At 41.8% G+C, this 14,133-nt stretch overlaps 1 protein-coding gene across 1 annotated transcript; it reads right to left on the minus strand.

Annotated features, from left to right (window-relative positions):
• Positions 1–461: 461 nt before the first annotated feature.
• On the minus strand, positions 462–12,394 carry adm2a (adrenomedullin 2a). The gene is made up of 3 exons (XM_078242789.1): positions 12,284–12,394; positions 11,642–11,924; positions 462–1,708 (listed from the first exon to the last, which is right to left on the minus strand). Exons 2-3 carry the CDS (start codon positions 11,734–11,736, stop codon positions 1,300–1,302), a joined length of 504 nt encoding a protein of 167 aa, XP_078098915.1. The 5' UTR covers positions 11,737–11,924; positions 12,284–12,394; the 3' UTR covers positions 462–1,299.
• Positions 12,395–14,133: the final 1,739 nt, after the last annotated feature.

Consider the following 14,133-nt stretch of genomic DNA (forward strand, 5'->3'; position numbering starts at 1 on the left):
ATTTGTTTTTGGTAAGTAAACCCTTTAATATCTGCAAACTTCAAGGCTGCGTGTGTGCATATTTGTGGGAGCCACATGCCTTGCTCTTTATATTTATGTTTTAGCACTGAGTGTGCGGACCATGGGAGGATGAGCCCCCCCCCTCCCCTCCTGCTGTGGCGGTGCATATTTCTGATGTGATAAGGTCAGTTTTAATAAACTGCTGTCAACCCAAAGTCCTGACTTGCAAGGGGAACGTATGAATCATGTGAAAAGGCTAATATTTCAGACTTGGCCTCCAGCAGGGAAAATGCCAGCAGTGGTGCGACGGAGCACTGACCCATGGCTCCAAGGCTCACTTTAGCACCTACTGTGTTGGCCAACGGGCTACTCCAATGCAACACTGAAACTGATCCTTTGGGAAGTGAGTTTCTGTGTAGATTCCTTCCAAGGCACTGGATGCCGACCCTCTTCTTTTTCCATTTTCAGCGTGGAGTTTATGTGGTTAAGTCCTGACTCAGAATGCTCTTAAACTCAGGGGGGTGTAACCAAAGTGCTGTGGCTGGTTTCAATGTAAACTGTGGTCCTGAAACACAAAGTCCTGCTGACTGCCAAATTCCCAGCTCAACTCAAAGCTTGTGGAATATTTTGTGGATGTCAGAGTTCATATTGTAATTGTATATGCAGTTGTGAAATGACTTGGGAGTCCCAAAGTTAACAAAAAGGGACACACACACAAAAAAAAGAGTTGAAAGGGTTCATGGGTCATTTACGCTCTCTTTGGGAATCCATTGGTTTTGACAGGTCTCCGGCTCTGAGTGTAGGTTGAAAGTGTTTGATCAATGAGCTGCGGAATATCCACCGCTGGGGGGGTCAGTTGGCAGACAGGACCAGGCCACTGGATGGTGTTGAGGACAAGCCTTTATTCTAATATTAACAGGATTAAGACGTCAAACTGAGGCCTCTTGGCTTCTTTTTTGGGCATTCAGGAGGGGGAACCAAAACGACTTTGACGAGACTTGAACGCCCTACAAAAAGACAAACGTTCTCAGGACGGTGGGTGAACTCAAATTGCGGGTTTTCAAAAAATGATTCAGTCAGTCACGGTGTTGAATTTAAATCTTCAAATCCATCAATCAGCACAAAAAGTAGAGAGGCACAACATCATCGTCATTTATGGTAGTATAATTGTCATTTTGAGATACATAAGCAAGGGTTAAGGACTACATCAAACTAATGCAAAAAATACCAGTAATACATTAAAAGATAAGTAATTGGAGATATAGATAGACTTGCTGTGGGTGTTTGGGGTCAACTAACTCATCCATAACTATGGGGGCTACTGGGGTTGATGGGGGATGAGTCCTGTCTGCCGCTCTGACCAATGAGCTGATAGAGCCGGTGGCTGAGGTTCTGCACTTGGCAGGTTCCCAGGACGCAACCCACTCTCATCAGCTGGGCATGTTGGTGGTGGTGACCACCTCGCGAGTGGGTGTAGCGACGAGTTCTCAGCGCCCTCCGCTGGATGGGTGAAGCCCTATTTGGTCGTGCCCACGCCAGGCTTGGCGAGGCAGTGCTCACTCCCGAAGCCGGTTGGTGTCTCAGGAAACCGGGCAGCCATTTTGGGGATGGGCTCAAGGCTGAAGAGGGGGCGGCGATGTGAGTCTGGCTTCCTGTCGCTGAGGCTTCATCCTCTCTCTGGTCCATGAGCCTGTCGATGAGGGCCAACCTGAGGAGAAGACAGAAGTCGGGTGAAGATTTGTCCCGGTGTGCGAGTATCATTCATATTTAATAAGTTCTGGAAAGAAAATGTAAAAAAAAATATGTACAAAGAGGTAGGGCTGCTTGATTTTGGACAAAAAAATCATAATCACAATTATTTTGGTCAATATGAAATCACGATTTTTTTAACACGATTACTCATTGACTTTTGGAAAGATGTTGCGTTTATTGAACTCGCAAAACTGTGAAACTTTTTTTAAATTCCCCTTAAAAAATAAAAAATATATTCAAATCTGGCTGAGTGAGTTTAGTCTTCGGGAGGGGTGAAAGTACGCCTCATTTAGAACCAAGACAAATTAGTTGGGAGCCAAAATCGAAATTGCGATTAAAATGAGTTTGATTGCACAGCCCTACAAAGAGGGAAGGTTTAGGGGCCGTTTCATTTGTTTGTGCAAGTTATAGAGCTAGCAGATGAAGAGGAGGATTGAGTACTGACTCATGTAAACCCCCCCAATGTGGCTGATGTGAGTTCAAACTAAAACGGTTAAATTACCTTAAATTGAATCGGTTAGGCAGTAATTTGTTGTATACTTTTTGGAATCAACGTTTGAAACGTCTTGGTCTGAGAAGGTTTTTTTTCTTCCCTTTTCTTTCTTTTGACTTATGTTTGCATTTCCTGTTTGTCTGTTTGATATGGAGGAGAATGCTGGTGCCTGGACAAATGAGAAGGCTCAAACCACGTTTGTCTCTGAAGTAAAGGCTGGACTACAATAGAGCTGTTTGGAGCAGTTTGTGAACAGTGTTTTCTGTTGGAGATGGTAAGTCCCTTTGGGGGGGACTTTGGACTTTTTCACTTTGTAAACCTATAACATTAACACAAAAAAGATATATAACACAATAAAGGAAAGGGAAAAAGCCAAAAAGCATAATATGAGCACTTTAAAAAACAAAGACATTTCCTCATGCACCTGCCAGCTTTGTTACTATAACAACTAATGTTGTAGGGCACAGGTTACTCTGCAGAAATCCGATTAGCCTACAAAGCAGCTTTGATAAACAAATCATTTTGGCCTTCTGTGTGAACACAGCTTGGCTCTCTGCACAGTCACCCCTTCACGTGGACACCATGCTCATCTCCTAATGTACAACAGAAACGTTAATGGCTTTGTACATGTTGCCTGACACAACAAGTGCACTGAGTCAGTTGGTCATTACATTATGCAATCAAAACCTGCACCCCGCTGCATTTTAATGCCCAGCTGGGATTCAGCAAACGGTAACTATGGGAGATTTAGCCTGGCAAGCCAATGTCTCAGTGGTCCTGATGGGCTCCAGAGGAGGAGATCCTTTCACATGTTATGTTTCAGGGTTTTATGAACCTCGCTCTCCGCCTTGTTTCAATACACAATACATTGAATTGAATCTGGAGACATCTCTTGCCCAATAGACACACATTTTCACTCTTTAAAGGGTCTGTTCATCCAAACTACAAAATGACATATATACTTCTCGTAGTATCAAGCCATGCAGATAGCTTTTTGAAACTTCTACCACCAGTCTAATACAATGGAGCCTACTGGAATTTGAATTGTGTTGCCCAAAGCATTGAAAAATGACATTTGAAAAACAAAAACAGTTTTCAGAGGAAACTAGTTCGGCTAAAAAAACAATGACCATAACGTCTTCAGATTGTCCGGTCAAATTTTTTCTTTTATGATTAATGGATTAGTTGTTTGGAGTATTAAATGTCAGAAAATGGTAAACAATGTCGACCAGTGCCCAAGATGACGTCCTCTAATGTCTTGTTTTGTCCACAACTCAAATATATTCAGTTTACTGTCACAGAGGAGAGAAGAAACTAGAACATATTCATATATACATAACATATATATTTAACAAGCTGGAATTTTTTTTAGATCGATTATCAAATTAGTTGGCAATTAATTTAATAGTTGACAACCAATCAATTCATCTTTGCAGTTCTACTCCTCTAAAGACTTCTCAAAGACTTGTCAAAGAATCTTAAAATCTGGCCAAAATAAAAACCAAACCTTATCACTTTTAATGACAAACATGTTTTTTGTAGTTTGTGTGACCTTTGCAAAAACAGGTTGTGCAGTGCGGTGGACCGGCGGGTATGGATCGTTCAGCAAACAGAGCACCAACCAACTCGCCATCTGGTCATTGTTTGACAAAGACAGTCGTTTCTCACAACTTGACCCTCCTCACTAAACTGTCACCGCTGTGTTTGTACAGCACAGTGTGACTCGAGTCCCTGAGTGTTAACCCATCACCACCGCTGAAGGTCGGGGAGAAGTAAAACAGGAAAGTGCTGTTGTACCTGGCAGCCAGCGGATGAATAGTATGGACATGTTAAATGGTAGCAATAGAGCCTTCTTTTGTAATGAGGTTTAAATACAGCATCAGGGCAAATATATCTGATGTTTGCTTTACTGAGTCAAAGGAAAAAAATCTTCCACTGCGACAGTTTTTGGCACTATTTTCCCATGTTCGGAGAGGCAGAAGCCACAGTTGATCTAATTATAAAAAGTTTGCTCCACTTTGTGAAATGCTGACTTGAGCTATTTTACTCATGGTGGGAGGTTTTGATGTGAGACATCACACAGCAGATGGCTTCTCTTACAGACAGTGCTGTGGTGCGTTTGGGATTCCTCTGTGAAATGTGAAGCTTTTGGTTTATTCAGCCAGCTCCTGGCTCACTGCTGGCAGGTATGGGAGCCTGGAGGTGACCTGCTGTGAAACAGTGGCAAGGGCTGAATAAATAGTTGCGTAATGCCAGGCCACAGACGGAGGCCAGCACTATTTCCAGGACAGGCTTGGTCTGTCATGGTGCCACATCACCAAGTTACACCCACCTGATCTGCTGAGGGAAGGTTGCTGCACAGGAAAGCTTTTCACCATGCAGCAGTGTTTGCCCTGCACCAAATTCCTATTCTGACTTTATTCTTCTATACAAGACAGAACTGTAATCGTTTTTTGTTTGGATCACGGAGGTCAAAAGTTAGAGTAAGAGAAAAAGAAACTCAAGTAAGTCTTAAGTCAAAAAAACACTTTATACCCAGGGCTGGATTAACCCACTATGAGGCCCTGGTTATAAAAGTTACCTGTGAGGCCCAGGCCCACAGGAAGTCACCAGGCTTTGAAGCGAATTGAACATAGCGGCCAAACAGTGGAATTGCATTTCCGGGCCCATCACGTGATGTCCTCTCGCCCCAAAATACTTACATGGCGAAAGAGACATCTGTAAATCAGTGGATAAATTTTTTGAGCGTCACTATCTCCTTGAAATGACTCGTTTCACTATCAGATTTTCATCCATTTGGTCCGATAACATTTGGAAAGTCAGTAGACGGCTCTTGGCTGCACAGTGCAGAAGCAGCGCAGATCATCCAGGTAATTTTTGGCTCTACGATGGCTTCATCACCCACGGTGGGCCCCTGTTGGCCTGTCCCCCCAATAGGTAAAAATGTAGATGTCTCCTTAAAGGTAGTGGCCCCTATCATTTAGTTTAAACTAAGCCGGCCTGCTATGATTGGTCATCTGCTCCAGCTAGGCAGGACTGGAGTGGGTTTTTTTTTACTACGCTACTGCGGTGTTAACATTGTCCCATGTAATTACATGCTAACAGCTCCACATCACCTTTTCTTCAACAATCTAACACAAACCCTTTAAGCCTTACACAAGATTGGACTTTGCAGGTCTGCAACTTAACCAATTCCAATTCGCTTAAAAACAGTTGGCTATAAGGACATTTGAAGTAGTTGGCAGATGACCAAAAGGACCCTGTGACTGTGCTACAACAACAATTATAGAGGAGAATACATCCTGGAAGAGAAAGTATAAAGGAGCCAGATCATTTTTGAACTTTATATAAGGTTAAAAGTATTTGGTGTTGTTTGATTTTCAAGATTTCCAATGCAACAGTTGTCCTGCTTATCTCACTTGAAGCATTTGCTTATTATTTTTCAGTCTAAAGATTTATAATTAGTTATCTAATAGCATACAGGTAAATTTAAATATCATAATTTATGTTAATGGCTGTGTGTGGTATGTGTAATATATGGCAAAGCCAAGGCCAAGCTCCTCTCCAAAAACACTTCAGACTGCCATGCTTTTTCTTCTAGAAGTTAAAAGAATCTTGATGTAGAAAACGCTTCCACTCTGTCACATTTGATCACACAAGACAGGCTAATTTGGCCATTAGGAGCTTAATCCCACAACTCCACAGTAATGGAGATCTCAGTGATTGGCAGACGATCAAAGATATCCAAGCTACTTTGCCTGTAATTATTCACCTTGCATGGTCTTAGCTGAAGGGAATTATACTAATATTCATTTTGACTGAAGATGATTTGTAAGGATTTTATAGATGCTGATCCCTGCGTGCTGCCTTGTTTGGTTTTTCTTCTGTATTAACCTCACAGCATTGCTGCCTTTAAGATGAGGGATCAAAGCTGAAGTCTCCCCATGTTGATGACACGCTTCAGTTACCAAGCCCTCCCTACCTCTGACCCCAACCCTTACCCCAAGGGTAAGCCTTCTCTAACCCTAAGGGCCGGGTCATGCTTGGGAAAAAATTGTTCTCACGACATTTTGTCTGACCACATCTTTAGTGTCGAAAGTCTTAATAACGCATAATGTTCTGAACAGCTACACTCAAAGGCGAGTGGCCTACCACTGTGTGAAATGGCCGTAAATGTCAGATTGTTGGTTTTGGGAAGTTACAGAACTTGTCGGACACAGCCCCCCAAATTCCAACATTGGAAAGGTGTGGGGGGAGGGCTTTACAAAGCCATTGGACCAATCCAACAAGTACTTTTGATAAAGTATAGCCTACTGGTGCCTTAACCATAACTACAACCCTCCCTAACCCTAACCCTAGTACGTGCTGCGGAGAGGCTGAAGCTTACCAAGGGCAGCCTTAATCAGCTGTAACTATAGCACATTCATTGGTAATCTCCCGATAGGTAACAGTGGGGAGATTGTTGTTAGCAAATAGCAGGACAAAAATAAAGGAAAGGTGATTTATTTCACACGTAACACATCCTACTTGTTAGGAAGCAGTTCTGCTTTCATAACCTCCTTAGTGGGATGCGGAGTACTTTATGTAAGAAAAACTGGACATTGAGCATGCTTACTACAGCCAGTAAATTACAAAGATACACCGGATACGTTAAGATAAGTTAAAAACTATACGTCTGCTCTGAAACCACATAACTGCGATGCAAGTAGACAAAACATTCACAATCACAGCTCTCAGAAGCCACCTTTGTTTTTTAAGCCTTTTGATCCACACTCCCACTGTAAGCTACTCCTCTTAATGCATATAGTATACATGCACATTCATGCCTCCACAACGGTGTGGCTCTCTGTGTAAAGTGCGAAAAACCTGCTCTTTAAGGATGTGGTGGGTGGAATTTAAGGTCTAAGCCATTAATCCACAGTGGAATTTTTTTTTGCCTGCTTGGTCGCAGTTTCACCTTCAACGTCAGCCTAGGTTTGGTCAGATTGACCCCCATGGAGCCATACAAATATTTATACACTGTACATGTTAGCAGTCCAAGCCAAAAAATATCCTGTTTATAAGACATACAACAAGAGGCCTCTCTTGAGAGATTTACAACAAAGGCAATCCTGGTTTCAATCATTCTGCAAGCATAAAAATGGTTTTCTGATCATTTATACACAATAAAGAGAGTTATGTTCGTGTTGTTCCTTGATAAAGTGCAAACGTGTCAGAATATAGATAGCAAATCAAGACGATGGACCCAAAGCCAACTGCATGTACAGAGTGGCTCAACAAACATCGAGAAGGCAGGAAGCCACCCTGTGTGACATGAATTCAGTCTGTTTCTCAGGTAAATATGATGTTAAGAGTATCTACGCTGAAGCCCACACTGCTCAAATGCACACCAACAAGAATGGGTTAAGGATTTAGCAGATCGATTGGGGGAAAACATGACTTTATTTGGCCTTGACAAAGTTCGAACAAACCTGTGGCCACAACATGTACACACAGACTGATTTGCCATCTCATCGTACCCTGGTCCAGACGGAGCAGAGGCATTCTGGGTGTATGTAACAAAAGCTTGACCACAAATCAGCCTTGCATGTCTTCTGTCTCGAAAGCAATGAGCTGCTTCCCACTTCTGGGATCTGTATTGTAAAGCCGCTTTGCTGCTAAAGCCATATTTAACTTCTCTGGCTGCGGACCCTGGCTATTTTCTAAAATAAAACGACAATTAAGGGTATGCGTTGCTTGGGATCCTGGGAACATGCAATTTCTCCTTGTTTGGAAAGCACCCGTCAGCGTCTTGGTGGGATTTTGTCGTGTCCTTATCAGGACACACAGGGACAACATGGATGCAAACACAAAGCAGGGAAGGAATGACAGAGATATGAGCTCAGACACAGTGTCAGTGTCCAACGAGGGAAAGAAATGTAGAGCAGTCATGTCTGTTATAATCATGCTGTCATCGTGCGATGGTAAAAAAAAGAACAGGACGTGCTCTACGGAGTCAAGAGAAGAGGGAGAATTTACTGTCCTCATAAAAGCCACACAGGACATTTATGAAAGATGGGCAAAGTGAGAAATGTGGTTTGTGAAGCAGAAGAAAGTGACACTACTACAGTGCGGAAAAACTACAGGCCCGATTTTCATGAAACTTGGTGGAAGGGTGTAGCATGTGTCAAGGAAAAAAAACATTACATTTTGGGAGCGGATCTGAATCAAGGGGCGGATACACAAATTATTTTTTACTCTTAATAACATTGCGAGATAGGGCATTTGTGCAGCATTTATGTGTTGAAAAATGAGTTCCCGACTGGGAAGATTCCCGTGAACGCCCCCCCTCAACTTGGAACAATGAAATTGCCAGATAGGGCATGCCTTGGCAGAGGTCTGCACTCTCTGAGTGCCCTTCTAGTTCTTCTAAATCCCCCTCTAACTGCTGCAGCCCTTTCTCTCAGACTGAGAGATATAAAATGACCCTTTGCTGGTAATGACAGTTTCAAACAGAGGTGGGAATGATGGGGGATTACAGTGCTAGCAACACAAACAGAGCGAGGATACAGGAGCCTCGCTTACCTTAATTGTGGTTAGATTTCAGCAGCAGGTGTTCACCATTTGAACATGCACACACGCACTCGCGCGCACACACACACACACACACACACACACACACACACACACACACACACACACACGCACGCTAGTGCACCGCAGCCACGTCCCAGCGTCACTCTGTCCCCAGCTCTGGCACACAAACCCTCATCTGAAGCCCAGCTTCTCCTACATACACACACACACACACACACACACACACACACACACACACACACACACAAATGCACGAGATGGCCACCTGGAGGAAAATTCCACTCCCAGATCTTCTTACACTGTTATATATTATATGTTAAGTGCTTTCTCTTTTTCTTCACTCCTGCCTTACTGTAGAATCTGACACATCTCTGAATGTGGATCATTTGTACGTGTAACACCTGATAATAGCTAAGCCTAGTGTTAATGAGGGATACACAGCAAAGAAGAATATCTATTTTATTAATGGATATCAGATCACTCAAACAAAGATCGATTTTAATTGGAGACTCAATTATTATAACCCAGCCCTAGTATTCATTAGAGGTGGGGTGAAATAATCAAAATTGTATGTATTGTGATCATTTTTGCGACAGTTTTTAAAATCGATTCTTTCGATCGATATTTTTTTACCAATGATTGACCTAAATACTTTCTGTTTATACGGTACCGCTGACGGCAACTTCATCATATCTGTTTTCTGACCGAAAGCAGAAAAATCCATGTTATGACTGACATGTGATGTGCATTCTTTTTAGAAAACAATTAGTTTTTAGAAATGCCTCATGATATATTGTCTCTAGTCGTGTGTTATTCTTTTGTTTTTGTCTCAACACTCAATACTATCATATCTAGCATATCATCCCAGCCCTAATAATGATGATTTCTCAGTCAGGTATGATCAGCTGCAATGTTCATATCAGCCTACACTTGCTTTGCTCAGTCACAACTTGACATTTTGCTCAGTCACAACTTGACATGCATGCAACATGTGATGCATAGAAAATGGATCAGAGTATAGGCCTTCAGGGGCCCCATGCTTGCCTTTGTCCAGGGCCCCCACATCACATCACATCACTGTCTCTCCCTCCCTCCCTCCCTCCCTCCCTCCCATTGAGCCAGCAGCTGTGGATCCAAAATCCACCAGAAGGGGGCATTCATACACCAACTCATCCACATTCCTCACTGCTCCTCATAATTGCAGCTCCACAGGCATTGCTGGTAGACCTCCCTCACACACAATAAATAGGTAGTGTACTGTATGTTGGGCAGCCACTTAAGGCGTGGAAAAGTAGAGGTGCGACTCAGTGGCTAACAAAATCCTTTACAATAGTCCATGCTGGTATTTCTGGCCCGGGCTGTGAGACAAACTGGTTTTCCCACCTCGGAAATATCAGTTTCCTATACAGAATCACAGGGAGATTATAGCACACGACACCTTTGTAAACTGTTACTCATGTGATGTCTGATGGGATCAAGAAGGGGAGGAGGATGAAGAAGAAAAGACAGAATCATCTTTGAAATGTTTAGAAAAAAAAAAAAAAAAAATTGTTCATACATGAACAATAGCCTACTTTTTTTTCCGGATTAACCGCAACAGTGATACCAATAATTAGTTGTTGTTGTTTTTTTAACATAATTTATAACTTATTTGCCAGAACAGTCTAATATATGGGTCACATTTACTGTAGAGCTGCTGTAAAATGTAGATTATAAAACCAATTTGAACGCCATAACCTGCATGACTTTATTATCAGTTACTTTAAACTTTAGCCTAACGTGTACCTTGCTATTAGGAAGGGTGATACCATAGAGACAATCAGGTCACTGTGAACTTGCTACTGTTACAAATAGCCTACTATATTATACTGTCAAAATGTATTAGAAATAAAATGGATTTCCGTTTAGTTCGGTCTTTTTAATAGGTTTTAAAAAAGTTATAATGGTTTATTTGAATCTGAAATTCAGTTGCATTGCCTAACACTGTCACTTCTTGCACAGCTGATGTGCTCTCCAGCAACAGGGCTTATCTCAAGGAGAGAGAGAACGTGTTTTATTGTATCATGGGAGAGCCTTTGTCCTTGCGTCTACGTTATCCTCTATCTGGCCGACACAGCAACGCAGCACTTTCGTTTTTACACACGGTGTGATGGGATTTCTCACACAGGCTACAGGCTAAATCCAGCCTTTCAGCTTTGACTGAAAATAAAACCTAAACAATACGTTATAGTTAAAATAGCCTAAATTTAAAAAGTGAGAATTTTAGAAATGCCACATTTTTTGTTTAGTAATAAAGTCTGACTAATTTAAACAATGCAAAGGTCCACTGAAAAACTACGAAAATATGCTTGGTGAAAAAAGATATGTTGGCTTAAAATAAGTTTAAAAAGGGAGAGTTTTAAAAATGCCACGTTTTTTGTTAAGTAACGTTACCAAAGTCTGACTAAATGCGAAGGTCCACTGAAAAACTACGAAAATGGACTTGATGAAAAAGGGTATGTTAGCTTAAATTAGCAAAAGCGTTGCAGCTAACTGACGTGTTTACAAATTTAAAAAAAAAACATATTTAACGTCATTTAATACCTAATACCGCCGTTATAGCTTATTTACATTTAATAATACATATAACACTACGATTTAACCCCCAACCAAGCAGGTCAAAGTGGCCAGTAAGTGCTTATTAATACTGGGTACTACTAGCTTAGCTATATCATGTAACGTTATCTTACTATGTTAAAGAGTATTTAGCCAATCAGATGCGCGGAGCGGCTCTCTACAGGATGCTTAAAAAAGTAGTAACTCAATAAAAGGGTGTCCTACCTGTTGCTGTCGGGACGCTCAGCCGGCATTGCCTCCAGCTGCTGGAGGGAAACCAGGCTGATGCAATACACAGCAAGCGGGAGAAAGGACTGCATCTCTCCGGGGCGACTTTAACTTTACACCCTCTCTGGGAAGGAGGGGGCGACCACACGGAGTGGGCGAAGATTTAATTCCCAAGAGTGGGAGAAAATAAATAGTAAAACACAAAAAAATGAAGAAAAAAAATGTTCCTAAAAGGTTGATGTCCAAGTCTGGCAATGGATATTGCAGTTGTTTGTGAAACCTTTGGAGAAAGCAGAAGGAATAAAATGGTCAATGAACCTGTTGCTCATACAGAAAAGAGAGCCGGTGAAAGTGCGCTTCTGAATGTAGCCTACCCTTCACTGAATTAGACCTTTCACTTAGTGATACGCTTTAAAAACACACTATCTGCACTAAAACTATCCCCAGTGAATTCTTCATCACAACTCCTGCTTTTTTCTTTCCATAACCAGCCATTAAACCTATGCGCCAGATGAACACTTTACATTGTTTAGAAAATGTCCCCAAAAAAATGCAACCTCAATCCATTATGCAAATACTTTTGTAAACTCTTACATTTGATGAATAAACCTACTCAACACAAGTAAAGAGAAGTCTTACCTTCTTGGTAGTTATAGCTCAGAATGTGGGCTTAATTGTAAGTTGTTGTTTTTTTCTCTCCCATGTATCCAAACGAGTTGGTCAAGATCAAGTTCTCCAGTGTGAATCTGAGCGCCTGGTGACATTGTGGGTTTAAATAGTGAGTGGGCGGAGTCACTGACTCAAGTACCGGTGCATGGGCAAAAGGTGCTCAAACATCATTATCTTCCATGTTGGGAATATCCTTCTATATACAGTCTATGGGAATATCCTGCATTGATGTGGTTGGCACGGATAAACCCTGGAAGCACTTTATGGCAATTAAGACTCTACATAAACTTAAAGAAAAAAAAACACTATGGTATTTCTTTTGATACATGTCGGAGAGATTCTATTCACAAACTTTATCACAGAAAAACTACAAGTTCCATGATGTTGTTAAAGCTGCTCATACAGACAATAATGTATGTCAGGTTTACTATAAACACAGTGTTGAACAGCAGGGAATCACTTTAAAGTCCCAGAACTGTTGTAGTGCCATCATAGGGGCAAATATAGATCACTGTAAACTGATTAAATAGCATTTAACAGTATAGGTCCTATTAGCAATGGTATAATACATCATAGTAATATTAATAATAATTCTATTTTTTTTTTTATGCCTCGACGCAGAGGTCCAGGGTTCAAATCTGACCTCTGATGATTTCCTGCATGTCTTCCCCCTTTCTCACCTAGCTGTCCTGTCAAAAGTAAAGGTGGAAAAGCCCCCAAAACAAAATTGAAGTCGTATGATAGTGATGCAATATGAGTTTTAAAATACCATAACATTCCCACAGAAACACTACAAGTCCCTACAGGAACATGGCTGATAGCTCAGGATGCTAAAGTCACTACAATTATAAGCTTAGTCCTATTCAGCACAAAGTGCTTCATACTATCATAATCAGCCATATACATTCTCATGTAAATAGCCCAATTTTTCACGAATTTCTTCAGCAGTTTGTCCTCCTGACCAAACCCTCCTCCTATCTGTTATCATTGCTCTCAGCCAAGTGTGTAAAACAGATAGAAGGAATTACAGGAATCTTTTCATGAGGCCCCGCCCACAGTTGCATCATGAAGCATCATTGATATATTTCCTGAAGCTAAACGTTTCCTTCATACAGCTTATTGCTGCCAGACTTACAAGCTCCTGCTAGGAAACAGTTTTTTTATAAAGACATGATTCATCAAGAAGCTGGCTTCCTTCACTTACAGTTTGGTCCCCATAAAGCCCTAAAAAGGTACGTGTGGACGTGACCTAAGTCATGTTCCACAATGCCTTCCATCCAGGACCTGGCGCACAAACGCTGTCCAACCCGGGCTCAAAGCATCACCCATCCCCATCATGCACTGTTTTCTTTGGGTCATCCTCTGTTGTTTTACTGTAAATGTGCTTTATAAATGACTTGCCTTTCCAAACCAAGACTCTATCACTTTCAGTTGTGTATTTAAACACGTTATAACTAATGGCCTGTTACAGGTCTGAACGTGTAACTTACAACTCAGTTTAATGACTCAGGTGAATCCTGTGACGCTTATTTCATCTTATTAGAGAGGATTGTTGTGCAGTGTCCTCCCTCCCTCCCTCCCTCCCTCCTTCCTTTCTAACTCAATAACGTTGCTGTAGCAACAGGGATACATACACCTGATCCTGCCTCAAATGCGGTTACGCAACGTTCATTTCTAAGAAAGCGTGTCCAGCCAACAGTTGGTCCAGCAGGTTGTCAACACCTGAGTGGACGCCCGTCCTGGTCCTGGAAAGAAGCTGCACATCCACGTGCTAAGAGAAACAATAACAGAGACTCCATGAGGAATGGAAGGATGTTACT

Source organism: Sander vitreus, chromosome 23 (genome assembly GCF_031162955.1).
Source record: "Sander vitreus isolate 19-12246 chromosome 23, sanVit1, whole genome shotgun sequence".
NCBI lineage: Eukaryota > Metazoa > Chordata > Actinopteri > Perciformes > Percidae > Sander > Sander vitreus.

Bases quoted from the DNA above. Each gene is read 5' to 3' on its own strand.
- adm2a (XM_078242789.1), bottom strand. From the start codon at position 11,736: ATGCAGTCCTTTCTCCCGCTTGCTGTGTATTGCATCAGCCTGGTTTCC. The intron at 1,709-11,641 runs GTAGGACACCCT...TCTTCTCCTCAG, and splicing joins GAGCGTCCCGACAGCAACAG to GTTGGCCCTCATCGACAGGC.